General features: G+C 45.1%; 1 protein-coding gene across 1 annotated transcript in view; it reads left to right on the plus strand.

Moving 5' to 3' along the window:
* DMRT1 (doublesex and mab-3 related transcription factor 1) overlaps positions 1-14,393 on the plus strand; it is a 61,822-nt gene that overhangs the window by 28,815 nt on the left and 18,614 nt on the right. The window contains exon 4 of the mRNA XM_075526923.1: positions 6,178-6,340. Coding sequence (XP_075383038.1) covers positions 6,178-6,340 — 163 coding nt within the window. The remainder of the gene's footprint in view (positions 1-6,177; positions 6,341-14,393) is intronic.

Genomic DNA, 14,393 nt, shown 5'->3' on the forward strand with positions numbered 1-14,393 from the left:
CAATTAACAGTTAAATGAGTTCACCAACATTAGCACTGCAAGTTAGAGCATGTTGGTATACAGTGGAAGTTGCTGCTTCTGAAACTGGTCTCACTGCAACCCACTTAGGGACTGCAACTAGGAAATGATGGGGTGACTGTAATCTTTTTACCACAACAAAAGTAAAACCTGGATGGACATGTCCGAATCTAATCAGGTTTAATTGTCCAAGCTGGCAATGAAACTGCTGGCGTGTGACCCACGGCATAAGGATAATCGAGACTCCTTGTGAGTTGGTGTCCTCCCCAAAAAGTGTTGAAACTCTTCTGGTTCCTACAGTCATACCATTAAAAATCTGCAAGATGCAGAATATGCCCCCACACCTGGAAACCAGTGGCTGAGTTTTCTTTGTTACTCTGGTAACTCCAGGGATCCTGCTTTGGAGAAAGGTTAAGGCTGGCCAGGAGGTTTTGGACAAATTTCAGAATTTCATGTAATTTCTGTTTCATGCTCCGAAGTGTTTTCTCCCTTTCTTCTTTCCTTTTTTTTTTTTTTTTTTTTTAAATGCAGCTTGGCAAACCAGTATTCTCACTTCCAAAACATCAACTTTTTTGTTCTTTCTTTAGACCAGTTTAAAGCAAAAAACTGAAATAAGTATTGGTGAGAATCAGACTGAGAAATTTTAACTCATTGTCTAATATGGGAATTATATTTACCATTTGGAAGTGGAATATTTAGCGTTGCTGAGGTAGGAAATTGATCTTCAAGGATTTCTTTAAAAGTAGCAAACATATAGAACTGTCTTTTATTAAATCCAGAAAACTGTGGCCATGATAGGGCAACTAGCAGTTTGAACTCCTAAGAATAGCTGCTTGCTAGTAAAAAAGATTGCTCTTTTCAACTTCCACAACCTGTTTCTAGTTTCTGGCACAGTTTTTCCTCCAATAAGCCTGGCCTTCTTACAGAAATGTGTGGCCTTACTCTCCAGAAATAGGTGTAAAATGTGTAAAATATATGTGTGTGTGTGTGTGTAAATATATACATATTGTGCAAGTCACCCGACACAATCCCAATTTTATGTGTAAGCAGTGTATTATATACTGTATTCATAACATACCCTTCACACTACAGATTTATGCTAAAAGTATCCTAATGTTTCTGACAGCTCATGTGTGACATGAATGCAATCCATATTTCTTGGAGGAGCTAATCTAAGCGGTTTATTTTCCGATACTGCTGATAGGGCTATATCTCTAGGTGTCACCGCAGTTGAGATTCTGATGGTAACATATTGTTTATGGGTCACTGCCTTTGTCTAAAAGAATAGGTTGGAACAGAATAGCAAAGGTTAATTAAGTTTGTCTATCAAGGAGGGACAGATATCGATGTGTCTTGTATTTTCTGTGCTAGAATCAAAGTAAGTCAAGGCAGGGTATCATAGACTCATTTTTTCCTCATGCTGGAAAATATGCTTAGCTGGTTTTAGGAACAAAACAAAGCCACCTTGGGCAGCGCAACTGCAGCAGTAGTTGTGAGGGATCAGCTCATGGGCAGTAGCATTGCAAGGTGGGGGAGTAGCAGCAACCCTGGTTTACAGCTGGGGAAACTGAGGCAGGGAAGTGTTAAATAACTTGCCCACGGTCACACAGCCCACAGGTGACAGAGCAGAGGTTCCTGATTTCTGGATTTCTACTCCAGTGCCCAGCGGGTGCCTTCTCACCTCATGCCAAAAACCAGCCTGTGAATTCTGTTGTTTGCAAACAATGACACATAAATGCAAAATGCAATTTTATGCCCCCTAAAGCTGGCTTTATTTTTAAGATCAAGGCAGAAGGAGGAGGCTATGTTAAAACTCTAACAGAGTTTCCCTGGTGTTTCCATAATTACTGGTTTTGTTTTAAGGCAGCTGTTGGTGAGTTATGGATGAGACAGAAGGATGGAAAGCCTGGGTGAAGTGATTTGGCCAAGATGATGTGGCACACCAGTGGCAGAGCCAAAGGATAGTACTTTGATCTCTTCTGTTGCTCTGAATTTTTTGCAGCCCTTGTCACCCAGGATTAGCGTCCGCGACCTCCTCCTACTTGTCCTTGGGAATAAGCCCCATAGTCAGGATCAACTGCAAAATGTGAAGGTGCTGCTAAGAGTAACGCTGGCTTGCTTGCAAGGAGATTGCAGCTGGCAGCTTATGCAAATAAAAGAATTACCCAGGTGATGTTTTGTCTGAATAAATCATCTGGGAAGGGCAGGGCCATTTTCTAGTCTCTGAGGCTGGAAGGAGAAGTGAGCCACCACTTGTGCTTGCCTTGCCTCTTTTCTGTCTCTGGTCTGGCCACCTCCTCTCCTCGGCTCTTCCTCCATGAAGAAGATGTATAGAGGTTATGCAGATGCTACCAGGAGCTTGGAAGGAGGAGCTGGGCCTTACGTTGCTCTTCCACCAGCTGTTGAGAAAGCTTTTTCACAGGAGTGGTCTGAACTGATGCAAGAGCATTTTCTTTATGCTTCTCTGGCTTTTGCTACATGCTCTGTCACTGTTGAGCAGTGCTGTAGGGCTGCACTGACTGTTGTGCTGAGTGACGGACAAATCCTGCTTCCAGCTTTCCTGTTTGTGGACAAGCTGTAGCTGCCTCTTGATTCCCCATATTGGCCTTACAAGGCAATAGGGAAAGAACTTCCACTGCGTGCACGGTCTTTTAATCAGGCCATATGTATTTGTTCATGAGTTATAAGCATCCCACTGTTGCTTGCAGTACATCCTTTGAAAAGTTACTGAGTGTGCACTGTGTTGTACAATTTAGGGGAACCTGTAAATGTTGAATAGGCCAAATGTGCTTCTCCAAGGATCTGTGTCTCCCACTGAAGTCAGTGAGGTACTTGGTGAATCGATCCTGCGGCTGGGGAAGGGAACGAGCAATGTGTGGCTGGAAGGGGATGCACTGTAAGTGAGCAACTCGGGTGCTCAACTCAGGAGCTCAACTTGCTCTCTGCAAAGAGCAAGTGCATGCCCTTCCCTTCCGCAGCACTTCCTCACCTAAAACACACCTTGTTCTTACGGCGCGTAGCCTGCAGTGATACAAACCAGAGTGGCTTGTGGGACCGTCCCAGCCCTTGCCTGTCTTTGGCCTTGCTGTAGGGCTGGAAGGGGCGAGGAAGGCAGGAGGAGACACCAGAGGGCCAGGCATCTCCTCCTGTGATCCCTGCATGACCCCAGCCCTCCCTCAGGACAGGACCCAGGGACGCATCCCAAACCTGGCGCCTGGCTGCAGCGTTTGAAAGGCCGGACTGCCCCGGATTAGAAATGATCTGAATATTCCAGAGCCTGCCCAGGGCTGGTTTTGTCTCCCTTTCTGGCACCCAAAACTGTGCAGGGGCTCTCTAGAGCTTCAGGAGTTAATACAGAGCAAATGCCCCTTCTCATGGGGTAATGATCTCCTAAGCCCCCTTTTTAATGCAGTGCTAAGGTCAAGAATTTTTACGAGTGGTTGTTTTTTTATTGTTACTGTAAAATAGGATTGCTAAGCACTATAAAAAGGAAACCTTATGGTTCAGATTTACTGCAGTGTGTATTCTAAACAGTTTAATAAAACAAAACCAAAAGCTTTTAGATTTTCTTCAGCGGTTAATACACAGCATATTCTTTGCAGAGCCAAGCCTCTGGCTGTCGGTCGAACTGTGGTTCATAGACTTGGTGTGGGTAATAAGATTATAAAACATGTCTCTTGCTAGCCAGCTACCACACACTAATAATAATAGTAGTAATAATTCATTGCATCCAGAGATTTTAGGTGAGTTGTTTTTTTAAGAAATGGAGAAAAACCCTAAAAAAAGGTTTGAAAGGAAACAGGTCACTGCATCCACTCTACAGGGAGAGGAAACATGCACGTGATCGTTCCAGTGCCAGGGAGTGGTCCCTCCATTTTGTTACCGCTGCAGTAATGCTGTCTCCTGCAGGTGACCTTTTCTCAGTTGTACGTGTGCACACGTGCACTTGCACAAGGGAGAGGTGGAGATGTGAGGACCACGGATGCTGCCCGCAGCCCTGCCCCACTGAGGGAAGGAAGACAGTGTGTGCAAAATAGCACGCAGAGAGGAGTTTGCTAACTTTTTTTCCCCCGTACTTCTAGAGCTGTTGAGCTTTGTGGATGTGCAGATACAAAATGGCCTTTGGACTGAGCTTTTGGGCAGTTTGTATTGCTAATCCATAATTTCAGGGCAGGGGCTGCCTGGGTTTTGTTGAGGGAGTCTGTGCAAATCACAGATGTCTGTTTCCAAGAGGAGACTGCCCTTTTTCAGAACAGCAGAGGGGAAGTCAGTGGCTCTTTTGAGTTCAGGCTTCCTTGGGATGACACATTAAATTTTTTAAGGGCAATTTACTATTTATCATGGATGAAACTTCGGTGCATGTTGAACTTTTTCTGCATGCATAGGGTGCAGATGGTAGAAAAATCACCTTTTAAGTATTACTTTAATTTATAATAGGACAACTCTTACCTTCACAGACTAAAAGCATGTCCTGGCGATCCCTCAGTACATGTGCAAATACGTGCGACTGTGCTGCTGTCGGGAGATGGGCAGAGGTGCACTTTGCTTCCTGTAAACAGCCACTGCTCTCTCTCGGCACTTAATCTCGCTGCAAACCTGGCTCCACATCAAAGCGGGATGTTGCCCTCTGTCTCGGAGAGCACCAGCAGGATTTTATGGGACTCAGGCCGTGTTATTTCCAGCTAGGCATACTAAAATGAATATTGAATTATTAAGGGGACCCCTGGAAAACAAGGGGTGGCTGCATTCTGGCTGCTTCGCTGGGAGGTGCCGGTGGCTCCTTCTGCCAGGACCAGACCCTGGGGGTCTGCTGGCGTGGGGCGGCCATGTGGGACAGCAAGTTCAGCCCCTGCCTGCGCTGCTCCCCGGCTCTGAGGTTTGCAGCCTGGGAAGGGCTGAGGAGCAGGGAGGGCTCCACGCGCGGCCGGCTGGCACCCGAGGGAGCCGCAGTGGAGCGGGCAGAGCTCCTCTGACCGGGGTGAGACGCGGCTGAAAAGGCTCTCAAGCACTTCTGCTTGCGAAGACGACGTCTAGTGGCATAGCTGGACGTGCGTTACTCTTGGCGCTCCTACCTTCGTACCTGGTACAAAACTGTGGTATTTTTTCTCTGCCCGGAAGCTTTCCATCTTACAGTCATTCACTGCCCAGCAGACTTAGGGAGACCAGGTAGTGTTACCTTTCCTGTTGAAAATCCTCATCTTGTGACGTGTTTGGCTGCATTTTTTGGAGCACTGTAGCCTCGTTACACTGTAGGGCTTTGGAACAAATAATAGTTTCTTTCATAAAATGAAAATTTGAAAAAGCGTTACTGCCTCTCTGAGGAGATCAGTTTGGATGGTTTCAGGGCATTGGCGTATGATAAACTTTGATTTCTGAGTGCTGCCAACTTGCTGCAGGCTGCGGGAGGGAGAAGGGGTTGTCTGGTGGACACCGTGCTGACACCGCGGACCTGCTGGCTGGTGTCCAGGGCTGGCTCCGCTACAGGCTTCCCATGTAGTCTGTCCACAACTTGATTTCTCTGGGTAAATCAGGAAAATATTTTTCCGTCTCACTGGATTGTAAGAAAAGCGATGTGTTTGTGTGTGTGTGCCACTGCTCAGATGCTGCGGAGTGTGTCCCGAGGGAGTGGGCCGGTAGGACTGTCCTCCTCAGCCACCCTGTAGGTCCCTGGCAGAGCAGTTACCACCAGGCTGAGATGGGTTAGCGTCTGGGGAGGTGTAGGGACTGGAGGGACACTTCACCTCTGAAGCTGGCCGGGTGCCTGCAGTTGAAGGGGTCTGGAAAGCTTCTGGTGGTGGTGTCTGTCTGTAAGCAGGGGACTGGCCACGAAGCTCCTTGCAGTGAAGGGTACATGCTTGTGCGCCAGACACAGCTTCACCTGAGGTAAGATAAACCAGCCATAGGTATGCCGCTGCTGCTGCTGCTGCTGCTGCTGCTGCTGCTAGGTCACATCCCGTACCGCGCCAGCTCACTTGTAGCTGAGCAGTGTGGGCACGCCGTGAGCCAACCAAAGCAAAAACGCAAGGCCAGCGTGTCAGGATTTTACTTGCCGTCCACCCTGTGACCTCCTCCAGAGCCGTGTGCGGGGGGGCAGCGGGCTGCCGCGCGGTGCCGGGGCTCAGCTTTCACAGGCTGCTGTTGCGCTTCTCTCTGCCACAGGTGAAGGGCATGGAGAGCCGCCACGCCGTCAGCTCCCAGTACCGCATGTGCTCCTACTACCCACCCGCTTCCTACCTGGGGCAGGGGGTTGGCGCTCCCACGTGCCTCCCCCAAATCCTGACCTCTGAGGACATCCCCTCCTACTCGGAGTCGAAAGCAAGAGGTAAGTGCACCCACCGGGGCGTCTGGGACCGCCTTGCCTCGGGGCAGGCGCCCGGGAGGTGCGGGTTGCTGCTGGGAAGGAAGCCAGCCGTCAGAAAGTAGGTGTTTACAAGGTGGTGGCTGTTTTCGGGAAGGCTTGTAGTGCGGTGGCAACATAGGGCTGTTACTGTACAGCAGCACAGGCTTGTCCTTCAGAAGTCTCGTGGTTCAGGAGTGCGGTTACTCGTACCTTTCTGCCTCTGTGTATGTCTCTAAGTTGTACAAAGGGTCACTTGCGGTGCCATCTTTGGCACTCACCACCTGGCTCCCTCACAGGAACAAAGAATTACCTTTGCCCCAACCACAGAATTATCATTCCTCTCTTTTCTTCTCAGAAATTCTGTCTGATTTTTTCCACAGGCCCCCCACTAAGCCTTTGCTGTCCTCTTCTTTCTGAACCACGTGCAGGAACTATTCCTGCATCCCAACCATGTCGTGAAGCCCTTGGCAGACTTGCCTCCTTGTTTGCTTTCAAATTCATCACTCTGTGTTACTTCATTTAAAACTACTGCAGATAAATTTTTCTTTTCATATCCAGTGTTTCTTGGCTGTCCTAAGGATTACTATAATCTGCAATAATTTCCAGAGAAGTGTAGGTGAATTTACCCTGTGGTTTTGACAATGTTTCTCTTGTTTCCGTGTTCCCTTGCTCTGGTAGCAGGTAGAGTGCACACACAGGTGTTAACAGGGCCCTGCTGGAGCAGACCAACTCCCTTGAGCTGCTTCCCTGTCCCTGGAACAGGACAGTAACCGGTGCTAGAGAAACAAGAAGAGAAACAGAGGAAGAGTAGGGTGATCCTACTTCTACGTCCAAAATCCTCACACTCCTACGGCATTCAAAGGTGTCCTGAGCTGTTGATTGCCTCTGAATCATCGTTTCAGTTACCAGCAGTGGACCTGCACTCTGAATTGAGCTAACCCTTCCACGAGCTTTTCACGCTTTTTGTCTCCCTGTAGCAATCAATGGATTGGGCAGTTTAATTTTTTATGGTCTGTGGGAAGTATTTATTTTCATTTACTTTACACCTGCCAGATTTTTGTGTGGGGTTTTTTTTTTTGCACAGAGTCACACCACTGGCAACAGCATCCATCCTCATTTGCTTCTCTGATGCACTTATATATTGATATTAATCTTCTCCTCTTTATACCTGATGGAAGGGTGTATGCTGCATACGTTCCATAATTGTTTTCAGTCTTGGCCTTTCTGTGGCCAAAGTCCTGGTGTCTGTTGCATTTGTGTTGTGGTGAAGAATATGGTGGTTGTGTCATGACAGGACCTTAAGGACTCAAATGAAGTTTTGGAAGGTGAGGTGTGTATAAAGTCATATGTGTGGCTGGTAATCAGCACTGAGCCCTTGAATTCAGTAACTCCAGAATGATTTATGCTGAGGAGGTGGCTGCTTTTTCGGAATGGCTGTTTTCTGAAAGTCTTCCGACTAACTGTGACGTATCAGATAGATGAAGAAACAACATGTGGTGTGATGAAACCTTAGACTTTTCCTTCTTCTCCAGTAGTTTTAAATGGCTTAGAGAAATCAGTGATCCTTGGTTCATTTTCCTTCTCTTTTCTTCAATTTTTTTTTCTTCCCTCCTCTCTGACCACCACTGAACAGTGACGTCTTCCTTTCTGCCCATTGGTCGGAGAAGCAGTTGGCTTTATGCTCAACTGCAGTTGACACTTTTTCTTGCATCCATCACTACTAACTCACTAAGAACTCTTACCAGTCGAGTGTTCTTACAAATAGACAAAAGACCTTATACCCTTTGTTCCCAAATGCACTTCAGTAATTTTTCATCACTCTAGAAAAAAGTTGTGCGTAATGTGCCACTGATTTTTAAACTGCATAAATACTGTATTTTCAATAATCCCTGACTGCTTCTCCAGACAGTATTCCACACACAGATATTGTTCCCTAAGTTACACCATCAATCAGAAACCGACAAGCAGTGAGATGTAATTTACTGAGATCAAACAGCATTTTCCAGACTCTGAAGAAGTGTTTTTCCATAGCAGGGAGCTAGTGGGTGAAAGAGGCACCAATATTTTTGTGAGAAACGTGAACATGTGAGCAGGACCATACCCATTTAATGGGCTTCTTAGAAGCATCTTCTTTTTGTTATGCATGTTCTTGGAGGAGATGACTGCTTTTCCTTTTTCCATCTACAGACAAAATAATATTCTCAGGCTGTTAGTCGATGATTTACACTCCCATGACGTTTTTCTTCTGGTGCTTTTCACAGTCCTCGGAGGGTTTGACGTTTTTTGCCTCTTTATTGTCATTGTGTGAGTGCTGAGTCAGCCAGCAGGCTGTGGCCGGTGGATCCTGCACATTGAAGAGGGAGGTCCGTTCCCCCGAAGTACTGACTGCCCGTGCTGCAAGTGCTGTCTCATACAAAAGACATGTTCTTATGCGTTTCTCCATTGATCGTTGGGCTGAACTTTTTGTACAATGCCTGACTGCTTTGTATGAAGCCTGGTGGCATGTTTCTGCGGGGTTAGTGGTGGCTACTTGCTAAAGACAACTCTAGTGCATGTTTTAAATAAACAAATCATATTTTACTCCTTCCTTTTCTGCAGTTGAAGTGCTAACCATTCTCAGAGACTTGTCTTTCTAAGGATACATGTTCATAGATTTTAGGTCCAGAAAGGAACATTAGGATCATCTTGCTATATAATGCAGACTGTAAAACTTCACCTAATAACTCCTGCAGCAAGCCCATAACTATTTTTTTAAGATCTATGTGAAGACTTATGTATTGTTAGTCCAGAAATTTTACAGGAAGGTCACAGTGCGTGTAGAAGAGCAACAGGTCAAAATAAAAAACTGATTTTGCAGCCAAATTTTCAAAACATCAGAAATGCGTGTCTTTAACAAAAAAGGTTGTTAAATTCCCAAGCACAAATCTGAGATGGTCTTACAACACATGCTGTCTATTACCCACACTTCAGTTGTAACTTCAGCTTTATAGAGGTTTTGCCAGTTCATGTATTATCTCAGTTAGTATTTCAGTCAGACTATTTCATTAATTTTGTTCTGCTAAGTTAACTGCCTGCTTAGACCAGTTATTGAAAGGGAGGAGAGATGAGCTAGCAGACCACTGATTTACACTTTCTTTGTTTTTATGAATGATGCGAAGTTCTCAGGAACCTTCTGACATTTGTACATGAGGTCATACCGTGTTACACTGTGTTGCATATAGTAATGGGCTGACATTTGCTGAATGGCAAAACACCATCAGTCAACCTCCTTGCAATTTGAAGTGGTTCTAAGTAAAATGGTTTTGCTTCCAACTAAGCACAGCTGCTGCCCTTCCAGCTGAAACTGGAAATAATGGGGAGAAAAAGAAGATAAACCAGTGACAAATGGCAAAAGGATGTTTTCAGAGGGCTCTCTTAGATCACCAGGTTGTAAGTTTTATACAATAATTTCTAGGTAGGAGAAGGATTTTGTACTCTCTACTTTCAAAAGATTTGTCCTGTCCTTTTTTCTGCAAGAGCAATGAGAGGAAAAGATGTATGAGGGGTTGTTATCAATCCCTGTGCATGCAAAGCATACTTTAAAACATGTCTTTATTTTGGAAGAAGCCAAGCTGAGAGATCCTTGTGCAAGAAGTGGAGGAATTAGAATGGGTCACAACAGGGTATTTCATCTCCAAAAGACAAGTGCCTTATTCCCACTGATTTCTGTGGGACAGTTGCCCCCCCCCCCTTTTTTTTTTTTTTTTAAATGGGGCTTTTTCAGAATTGGAACACTGCCCAGAATTGGATAGCACTTTCCACTGATTTTTAATCAGCCCCTCCTGCACTTAGATTTGTGAAATACATGCACAAGACCTTGGTTTGAGAGAGCAAGAAAGCACATGCTTGGATCAGGACTGGGTACCTCACTCTGAGTCCTGTTTCCACTGAGCAAAAGTTGAGCATTTGCTTATCTGTGTGGGAGTGTTCTCCAGGTTTGGGACAGTGGCAGAAAAATTTAACATTCAAATAGAAGGGTGCAACAGAGAAACATCCCTGTATTTGCAGACACCTTTCATTTTAAAGTAGTCACCTTGCCTTAAAGTTGGCTGGAATAAAACCTCCTCTTTGTCATTATTATGTGAAATGTTAAGACAATTAATCTGTGTGTCTGTGCCCGTGGTGAAGGAGATGGCTTGCATTTAAAATGTTGCTCTAGCTGCTGAATGGATTTGAATTTTTAGTTTCCTGTCTAAGTGTCAGGATAGTTGGAAATACAAGTAATGAAGCACTGGAGCAGTGCTGTATTTGCAGCTTGAACGTAAAGGAGCAGCCTCCTCCCAAACACAAATAAGAAAAACTGATATTAAGTGTTCATTTTGATACAGAAAATGTCAACAGTTTTGTGTACATCGGCAAACACCATTTTATGAAGGAGAACATTTCTGGTAACAGTTTTTTTTGTCAGTAGAACAGCTTCCAACACTTTAAAAACACTTTTTCGCAGTCCTTTCTAGACGTTAAAAAACTGGTATGCCCAGTTTTACAGTTGTGGGAATCAAGGCAGCACAGACTTTCCAGGGTCTGCATTTAAAGACTCATGCTTGCATCTGTCTGCTTGAATGCCGTATGGAGAACAGTGCTGAGCCATTGGAGAAGCCTGCCCAAAGCGGAGCAGCTCTGTAAAGAGCCTTTTCCAGTGGTTTCACGATCAAGGGCATGTTGGAAACAGTCTCCCTGCTTAAGACAAAAAGTTTCGTTTTGGCAAAAGCATTGCTGGAATGCAAGGAATGCTGTGTGCGCCAGAAACATGCAGCAGAGGTCGGATGTTTCTTTCAGACCGGGTTACTATTCACCAAAGATATGGCCCTTTTTTGAGGTTTCCTATGTATAGTATTTTTGCATGAACCTGTGCCCTTGAAATGCCATGCAAGATAAGAGTAACACTCCAGAGCCACAGGTGGCACCTGGCTGTAGGATCAGAGAGGTCAAGGAGTCCTGGTATGCAAAAAGTCTTTTGAGACCATGCCCTTGAACCAGAACTGCTTTCTGCCAGTATTCAAGCTACGCAGATGGCACTGCAACAAAGCAGGCTGGTTTGGTATGGCTAAGAAATTACCCCAAAGAGCGGAAAAAAGCCTTGCATCTATCTGCTCTTTATTTGCAGCCAGCTGACAAGGTGCACTGGCAGAGCTATCCTAATAAAGCACCTAGAGAAGTGAGGTACAGCAGCAGAAAATAGCCCAAATTTTCCTCCATCACTGTAAGCTGAAGAGTAGCTGTTGCAGTCCCTCGGGGTCTGGGTGTTGTCAAGCCTGAGAGGTACCAGTTCTACTCCTTTTCTGCGCGCCTCTTCAGTAGAGCACCAGCAGAAACACATCTTGAATTTGGAGGGGTTTCAGCAGCAGAATATGTGGGGACCATACAATTTTGCTCCCAGAACTGATACAGTTCAGCAATATTTAGCTTGTGTGTTTTCTATGTGTGTGTCTATCTGCATCTTTTGCTTCAAAAGTGACCTCTGTTCAAGGGTATGCTGTCCTTAGTGATGAAGGCGCAAGCAGTGTTCGCTGAAACTCCAGATGGTATTTTCCACTATCCATCTTAAATAAAACTTTCACAAGTAAATTTTGAAATAAGACAAAAGAAGAAAGGAAGGGATAATCATCTAAATCTGGAGATCTTGAACAGTCAGTTCGAGTGGGTCACTTGATCTTTGCACAACTGTTCATCTTTTTTTGTCCTTTCTCATTGCTGCTACTTACAGTCCCCGATGGCTATGCTCTAGGCACTCATTACAAGGATGGCGAGCAGATTTTAAACGGCATTTCTCCAGGCCTTGGCTTACACTGCTGGTTGTGCACGGGCATTGCAACATTTTACAGACCTTTTTTAGGCAGATGCCCTTTTAACATGCCATTTTCATTTTCAATAAAAAGTTTAATTTTGGGCTCAGCTGACTAGACAGTTGTTGGGTTTGGGGATTTTTTTATCTTTATCTTGCATTTTTTTACCAAGCAAGTTGCTAACCCTGATTTGTGACATTCTTATTCATACTTCCTTGTTTCATTAGCTGTAACAGCAGCTATCAAAATACATTTGACAATGTGAGGCTTATTCAGTATAAGCTTTGGCAAGTCATTTTTCTGTGTGTTGAAGGCTTTTTGTAACTTACTGGTCTGTGTTCTAAATGAGGTTGGATTGGTGAAGATTTGACCGATATTAAAATAACTTTATGAGGTCTGATTGATAGAGAAGGGAATTCCTGAAAAGAAATTAATGTAAGCATTTGCTTACATCCCATTTTGCTTCAGTTTATTCCTGATTAAAAGGCTTATTTTCTTAGTTTCTTCTCTAAATGCAACCTTTATGTTACGCTCACTCAAAAGCACACAGAAATAAAATAATATGTGCAGCAAAGCAACTTGTCATTGGGAAATTGCAGAATTACAGGTTTGATTCATGAGTTGTGCTGATTCATGCCAGGGCAGCTGATGAGCCCTTGCTGTTTGCTCTGGGGGAAACTGCTGGTCGTGTCGCAGGAGCTGAACAAGCTGTATTTTTGCTGGTTTTTCCCCAAGCCTGTTTTTGTAGAAACACAGATGTTTTTGGAGTGAGGCTTTAGCATCCTCTAGGAGGAATGGTAAGCTCTCACGAAAACTACTTGTGAGTGCTTTCGTTTGACAGCTCCCTAGCAAGAGACGGTGGGACCACCTGAAGCCTTGGGAGATGCCGATGGGACCCCATCCACCCACACCAGCAAAACCATGTCCACCCAGAAGGCGGTCAACCCGGACAGTTGTTGAGCAGTAGGAGAAAGATTTCTATCATGGCATGTATTTATCCACGCTATAATATTTTGTTTGGATCAAAGGGTGCAGTGTTTTTCGAATTCAAGCCTGTGTTTCAGGCTTGCAGGCACTGGTTTGGTAAAACAAGGATTTAAGGAAAGTCCTTCTATTCTGAGGAAAGTCACATCAGCGATACAGTGGGCCACAGCAGGTGTGGATCCAAGGCAATAAATTTAAGCCTACTGCCAAAATCTCTACTTTTCTTAGTTTTCTTCTATGAAAAGAAGCTCCTGGTGTCCCGTCAACTCTGGTCTGAAAACGACAGGTTTTGACATGCTCCCTTTGCTCCTGTTGGCTCTCGGTGACAGCAGGGACCACGGTGAGCGATGCCACCTTGACGACACGCTGCAGAGTGCACGAGGCAGCACTGCGTCCCACGCCGGGCATCAGCATCTCTCTGCGAGCCCCTGCTGTCCTGGGATAAGTAATGGCTCCGTTTGATTGCTTTCCCTGGACGCCTTCCCTCTTTTCCTTTAGCTTTTTTTACAGAGGGAGGTTTCTTCTCAGTCCCCTAAATGCAGTTAGGAGCATTTTAGAGCCACATGTCAGAGACCAGTGGTTTATACCCACTGCAACCCTGGACTTATTTTCTGCCTGTTGGAGCTGCTCCTTGTGTGGGACAGAGGATGTTACTATAGCTGGTGAGGCTGTGTGGTTTTTTTCCTCACACTTTAAAGGATGTTGGATACTTCACTGAAAAAATCCATCAGTTGAGCTGCTTCCTTTTACACCTGGTGTGGGTTTGACACTTTACTGCCCCTGGATATAGAACTTTTCCCACTGCAAGCAGAAATTGATAGAAATCATTAACAGTAAACCAAACTTTACCATAAAGTGATAAAACAAATGAAGACATCTGGTCAGGACAGTGGTGATAACAGTGTGCTTACCCAGGCATGATTTGTAATTGTAACAAACAGTGGTACTGCTCGCCTCTTTGCTTTGCTTTAATGTGCAGTTGCATCCTCATAGCTTGACTGGTTAAGAGAAGAGACAACTCACTCCATATTCAGCATATTCTGTGCGTGAGGATCTGCATAGAGCATCTTGCAGTTCACACCAGCTTTGCAGCTCAGGTGAGAGTCTCCAGCGGAGCTAATGCTTCTGCAGCCTCTTCTGCTTATAAAGACATTGCCGTTAGCAACCCTTTGCAGATTGTGAGAAACTCTAGCAAAAGAAGAATTTGCTACTGATCTCTAAAGAAA

This window comes from Mycteria americana, chromosome Z (genome assembly GCF_035582795.1).
Source record: "Mycteria americana isolate JAX WOST 10 ecotype Jacksonville Zoo and Gardens chromosome Z, USCA_MyAme_1.0, whole genome shotgun sequence".
Classification (NCBI taxonomy): Eukaryota; Metazoa; Chordata; class Aves; order Ciconiiformes; family Ciconiidae; genus Mycteria; species Mycteria americana.